This window comes from Montipora foliosa, chromosome 11 (genome assembly GCF_036669935.1).
Source record: "Montipora foliosa isolate CH-2021 chromosome 11, ASM3666993v2, whole genome shotgun sequence".
Taxonomy (NCBI): domain Eukaryota; kingdom Metazoa; phylum Cnidaria; class Anthozoa; order Scleractinia; family Acroporidae; genus Montipora; species Montipora foliosa.
In genome coordinates, this window is record NC_090879.1 from 4,980,285 (window position 1) to 4,986,951 (window position 6,667).

The 6,667-nt window shown below is 41.6% G+C and overlaps 1 protein-coding gene across 4 annotated transcripts in view; it reads right to left on the bottom strand.

The window, feature by feature from the left end:
• Positions 1 to 3,227: 3,227 nt before the first annotated feature.
• Positions 3,228 to 6,667, bottom strand: part of LOC137975774 (uncharacterized) — a 13,787-nt gene continuing 10,347 nt past the window's right edge. For all 4 annotated transcript variants that reach the window (XM_068822952.1, XM_068822953.1, XM_068822954.1 and 1 more), the window contains one exon: positions 3,228 to 5,736. In XM_068822952.1, the coding sequence (XP_068679053.1) occupies positions 5,243 to 5,736 (494 nt within the window). In that variant the 3' untranslated portion in view covers positions 3,228 to 5,242. The remainder of the gene's footprint in view (positions 5,737 to 6,667) is intronic.

Below are 6,667 nucleotides of genomic sequence, written 5' to 3' on the forward strand. Positions count from 1 at the left end.
ACCTTCTTTCGGTTTTAAAAGTTTCTGTTTTTTCTTTTACCGTTTTTCTCTTTTTCTAAAGTATGTCAGCGGAAAATACATTTTTGTTTTCCTTCAATTAACATTTCCCAGCCCATCCATCTCCAGCCTCCTTTGTCACAAGCAAGCAGTCGTGGTTAGGCTCGCTGCGTACTGTCCAGTGGATCGGATATTCTACAAATCTGTCCCTGCATAACTAGCCCGGGCGGTCTAACGAAATATGTGATGGAAGACTGTGAAAATTAAGGCTACAGATTAAGCTGTGTAAAAATTTACATTGACTATTGCGGGGGTGGGGTAGAGATGTGGGGTAGGAGTGAGGGGTGAGGGGTTAGGGGAAAGGGTAGGGGTAGGGGTGAAGGGTAAAATAGCTGAAACAACCCAACCCTTTACAAAAATGCTAACGCTTTAGATAATGTTTAGGCCTAAGGTTAGCATTTCTGTAAAGGTTTGGGTTGCTTTACCCCTCCATCCTCAACTCCTACCCCCTACCCCCGGAATTGTCATGGCATTTATTTTCTAATCTCTTGTCTTTCTGGGGCGTCCACACGTCCAGTTCCCAGTGAAGTAGAGCAAAGAAGGAATGATATCATCGGCACAGAAGAGGAAAGGACCTTTAATCTCCCTTGCAGCTATTTTTATTCTCATTACGCACGTTGTCAAGGATAGAGTTGCGTGACAAAAGGACTTTGGTCTGCGTACGAGATTTCCCTTTTTGTGCAGTATCGTAATTTTAACATTCAGACCTCGTTTTACGAGTCGTGCGACTTCAAAGCAAAGTGGTATAATTAATAAGATAACTTACTCAAAAATTGTTGTCTGCTTAATCAAGACAGCTAGCTATTTTAGGTCATCGTTTGTGGAAGGCGTTGGTGTGTTCAGTCGCACCCTACGAATGCCAGCCGCCAAACGTCACATGGTCAGACAGAACCAGAAGCCTCACTTCTCTCTGGGAATTCTCTACTCTTTACCCCATAATGTTTCAGTGACAAGTTAACAACTATTGAATATGGCAGGCGCCGCAAGCGCGCAAGATGAACCCAATCATAGTTCATATACATGGACGGGTTATGAAACTCTGGAGACTACAAAAGCGAGAACAGTGACATCGCGCTTCCTGTTAACTTGACCGTGACCATGTACAATCTTTTTAATAAATTAATCAAAACTTTTGATTGGCTGTTCTTCAGAAAAAGGGTGTCGTTTGTGCATGGTCAGGGCCGAAACAGCGAACATGAAGCAAAGAAACTTTGCGTCGAGTGACCTAATGCACATGACAACTCGTACTTATTGTCTTTCCGCCATTTTGAATCGCCCCACCCCAAAGATCCTGGGAACGAGGTTGCCTAATGCATGTTGTGATTAGCTAATGGCAGGATTCTGGTTTTCAATTCGCATGCTTCTCCTTACGTGTCAATATGTCACAAATAGGATACTCTTTCTCGAACCCCTGATCCTCCGTTTGCGCTGTATGAGATATCCCTGGGAGCTGATCACTTGTCAATCTCGTCCCCAGAGTCCGCTTTCCTTTTGAAGACCAAGAACACGTACTCTAGCCACTTCCAATTTATGCGCCGTCCTAGTGAAGGTCTATTTTTGTAACCGTTGACATCCGCTGTTGTTTCCAATTTCTGAGCGTGCGTAGACGAGCCGGAAGTCCGTGATTTGCGGAATAGGCTTTTTGCAACTAACGATCACATGGTACAAAATCCGCCATGCTGGAGGGCAAGCTCATTATTATTCTCCCACTGGGACATTAAAACAAAGAGATCTGAACCAGTCAACCTTGACTTGCCTTTGTTTTAATGTCCCAGTGGGGAAATAATAATGAGCTTGCCCTCCAGCATGGCGGATTTTGTACCATGTGATCGTTAGTTGCAAAAGGCCTATTCCTACCTTGGAAGTGGCCAGAGTCTGTGTTCTTGGTGCTGTCCAAAAGAAAAGCGGACTCTGGGTACGAGATTGGTTACTTGTGGGTTGGAATTATAACCCGGAAGAAGAGAACCAGTGGAGCGCAATCGAACGGTCATGGGTTCGAGGCCCGCTAAAGCCTGGACCTTTCCAGTCTTTTTTCGCAATTGGTTAATTTGCTGATCTCCGACTGCCATGTAAGTGAAACATGTATCTTTTTCTGCACTCAGTAAACTTCCAGTTTTCTCAGTCTTGCTCGTTCCGACTACAAAGAGTTGGCCTGCTAATCTCCTTGCAAAAGGACCCAACAATTGTTGGGAGTTGTTGGTTTGGCGGATGTTGCATTGTGTTGGAAGTCTGGTGTGCAAACGGGTGCAGCAATTCGGGCAAAAATGTGAGGACGTGCAGTTCATTTTGGGAAGGATACGACTTATAAGACTTTGTAAACTTAAAAAACCATGGCTATCTCTATTTAGTATCACCCAACTAGTGGACTAATGCAAATGCTGCATTTTGATTGGCTACGCTACTAGAGGACTATTAGTAATAGTCCTCGAGTAGCGAAAAGCGTGACGCTTTCTTTCGTTTTCTTCCCAGCTAAAAATATTTTCACCTTGCATTTGCTAACTTTATTATTGCCTTTTCTGTCAAACTAGTTGGGTGATACTAAAACAGTTAGACCCTTCGCCCTCAAGGGCCACTGGTCAATAGCCCATTCGGCTTCCCCTAATGGGCTATTGACCCGTAGCCCTTCCGGGTTACGGGTCTAATTGTTAAGTAGACCATATGTAATGCATGAAGGGGTAGTTTCTAAAGAAACTGTGGTGCTGCGTCGGTGGGGAAGTAGTATACAAAAATTTGGTTTTACCAACGGAGTTGATAAATTGGCCACCGTACAGAGATTCTAAAAGCTGACGTTTCGAGCGTTTTGTAATGCACATGCGTGGCCCCAAGGATGTTGGTAGAGCTGTGCAAAAGGATCGCGACGCTTCGCATTCTCGTCACCAGAACCTCGGATCGACCCAAAGCTCTGGGAAACTCTATGTAGGAGAACACGCGCCGTAGGGTTCTCATGGCCAATAATTGGCGATTTGAATCTTACGGCGCCTGCTCATTCCTCGTGCTAACATGAACGCACCAATTAGAGACGCTTTTGATTGTTCTTTACGAAAAGCAATGAGAAGACACCTTGCTTCAGGGTTCCCCAGAGCTCTTCTCTCCCTCAGTCAAGAACTCTGGGGGTCAAGATTGGACGCTTCGGTGATTACGGAACACAAGAAATGTTGTGAGTTGTTGGCTCAAACGTTTAATGAGTTTCAACTTGAACTTCGCGCAACAACTCCCAACAACACTTAACAGGACGGACGCAACGTCTAACACGCAACCATTTTGGGAGTTATTGGCCAACAATGTTGCATCCATTTGGACGGGGCCTTACAGACTACAGATTATCGATGCTTTTTCCTCTTAGCTACAATTTCGTGACTTAATTTCTTACGGCACGAATTACCGACAAAATGGCGTGTTCCTTTATTTCCTTTTATTTCCGTAATCTATTTATTCACTTTTCATGTATGTTTACCTTAGGTTTCCAAGGCAACGTCTGAATTCAACATTGTAAAATTAATTAATTATTCATTCAAGTTATGACCAATCAGCAAGTGCTATTTGAGTCACATGTACTCCTCTGTAAACCCCAATACAAAACAACTTGGGTTGATGAATTATTACACAGCAGAATTAACTTTTAATGCAAACCCCTGCTCAACTAACTAGTATTCATTGACTTTTGATACAGGTCTCCACTGTATTCAATCTGATTATTTTATTTCATCCGATCTTCTCATATTTTATCTACTACATAATTCACGTAAAAGGTCTTGAATTTATCGACCTTTAACAAGGGCAAGAAAAACTCATATGAACTGCTCGCGAAACATCCAAATAACAATTTCTGAGTGGGATTTCACTGGGATTTGGTATGAAATTGGTGCTAAGAAAACAACTCTCCGCGCCTTCGCGCATTCAGCAGGACCCTGGGGTCCTGGCCCAATTGTTCAAGGTCCGATTTACAGCAAATCTTGAATTAGTAGTGGAGACTTTTCTTCCAGTATATTTACCGATCAAAACTCCAACGGATTCAAACCCAGGACCTCTGCGATAACGGCGCAATGCTCTACCAATTGCAACTGAGCTATGACGACACTATCTCTTCTCTAAATTCACGATTATCAAGTATAAATGTTTAAAATAATGTCCCTTAGCAGTAAGTGGTGTGGTGGTCAATTGGTTAGGTGACGGGTTAATCAACATTTGCAGGTTCGAGTCTTATGTCCATACACTTCGGTTGAATTATAGGACCATTTTCCATAATCCATATCAAGTTTTCAGTCTTCTAAATTAACGATAATAGTGAATTAAAGTTAGAGAATGAGTTGGCTGTGAAGCCATGTGGGCCAAACAAATTCAACTGCTCCCAACTGTGCGCCGGTATCGCAGAGGTGGTGGGTTCAAATCCCGTTGGAACCACCTGAATTTTTCAGGTGTCTATAAGGGACAATTGTTCAAAATGTCCAGCTAAGTGAGATGATCACTCTCATTTGTCTATAACCCAACCCGCACTTCAAAAATATATAAATTCATTTCCTTTAACAAGATAGAGCAAGTTTCAATCGAGTGTCGTAAAACCAAAACCAAAGTAATTACTTCAGCCAATCAAAAAGGACGGAGACAATCCAGTAAACCAATCAAAACTTGAAGTAATTACACGTAGCCGACACAAAGCGCGGGAAAATGTGCACGAGCGAGCCCAATTGGTTTCGGTTTCACTTCTGATTGGCTAAAAATGTGGTGCGAGAACTTTGAGCCAATCACTGAGATTAAAGTAATGTAAAAGCAAAGCAATTCACTAATTACTTTCGACATTCAATTGAAAGCCGCTCTATTGAATAGACTTTTTGCTTTTTATAGATCGATAACGGCTTTTTCGACAGGCGAAACTAAAACCCTGGGCCCAGTTGCTCAAAAGCCGATTAACGCTTATCTAAGATTAAAAATTAACCAAGCAGTTTATTTCTCTACTCCCAAATGCTGTTCAACGCAGATTTTCGGCAGAACTTTACATGAGAAAACGTCAATCTTGAAAAACAAAAATAAGCAAAAGGAGCTTTCACCAAACACTTGAAAACGTGAAACAAAAGTTTACGCTAATCCTGGATTAACTGAGTTAATTGGCTGTCGAGGAACTGGGCCGTGGATAGTATTTTATCCCGAATTGGTGTTAATCGGCTTTTGAACAAAGGGGCCCAGACTTTCAACCGATCTTCTGACACCAGTTCATTAATATTTGAAATGGAATATGATCAACGGTAATTCCTTTGTCTTGGAATTCTTCTCGCATTATTTTGTTAAACAATTGTTGAAAAAGCTTTTTTGTACCTTCGCTTGCATTTACCACAACTGAAGCAGATTTAAAGAAATTGTAAGCCTCATCAAAATTGCATGGAGAAGCCAGACTAAAGTCCTGGTTGCCTTCCAGGTCGCTGAATAACCTTCGAGATGTTGAGCTAAACACATCCTTCCACTTGTCATCAAAGGGTAAAATAACTGACTTCTCTTTATACATGGGAACAAAAAATTCCCATATCTTCGCTGTCCAAGGTAAAGAAGGGTCAAAAAGCGCCCAAATTATACCAAAAATGCCGTTAGGCACAAGGACTCGGTAGATCTCCTCCAGAGAAGTTGAATTGGCAAACCAATGGAAACATTGACATGCAATCACAACATCCACGCTTGCATCTGGAAGACCTACATGGGAAGGATAATACATAAAACAAACCCATATCAATCGAGTTTCGTTAACATTAGGACCGATTGGTATATAATAACAACTTTATTTAAGAGCACTAATTGGGGACACTATAGTAATGAAGTTAACTCAAATCAAATCAAATAGAGCGGTTTTCAACACTTTATTTTAGGGTGCATAATTATAATTTAGGGTGTATAATTACAGTAAAAAAACTGTACTCTCCCTTATGGCCCTAAGACTAAACACTTAAATAAAGAGATCTTGCACTAGTTTCGTTTTGGGTAACGGTGTTACGTTGGCCATCTTCCACATATTAGGAAGTCGTTGTTCATAATACGACGCATTGATGATCATTGTAATGGGTTGAGAAACTACATCAGAGAAATCTTTCAGCAACCAGTTTGGTATTTCGTCAGGATCAGAGGCTTTGTGGCTGTTAATTCTCTCTAGTGCCTTTTGGACACGATCGCCACCCACTACGAGTACCTCAGGGGATTTCTCTAAATCACGATGAACTAATGGAGTTGATAGTTTGTACTGTTCAAGTGGCTCCAAGAATGCTGTAATGGTTGTATCAGCTTGGTCTTTGGGTGAAAGTTTGGAAAAATCTTCAATGTCAATCTGACTGACTAGATCACTTGTTTGCACTTTCATTCCACTTAGCCGCTTGAATCTTTGATTGGTAATATTTAGCTCTGCATGCTTTTCTCACTCTATTAACAAGGTTTCTGCAATATTTAAAAGATGTTGAATCACTCCCTTTGGTGTTGAATGCCTTTTACCCTTTTTAGGATCAGTGATTTAAGTTTCTGACTCATCCATGGTGCATCAGCATGGCAAACTTTAGTCTTTTTTATTGGCGTCAAAATATCGAGGCCAGTGTGTGCGATAGTGTAGAATGTGTTCCACATCCCTTCGCAAGTACTT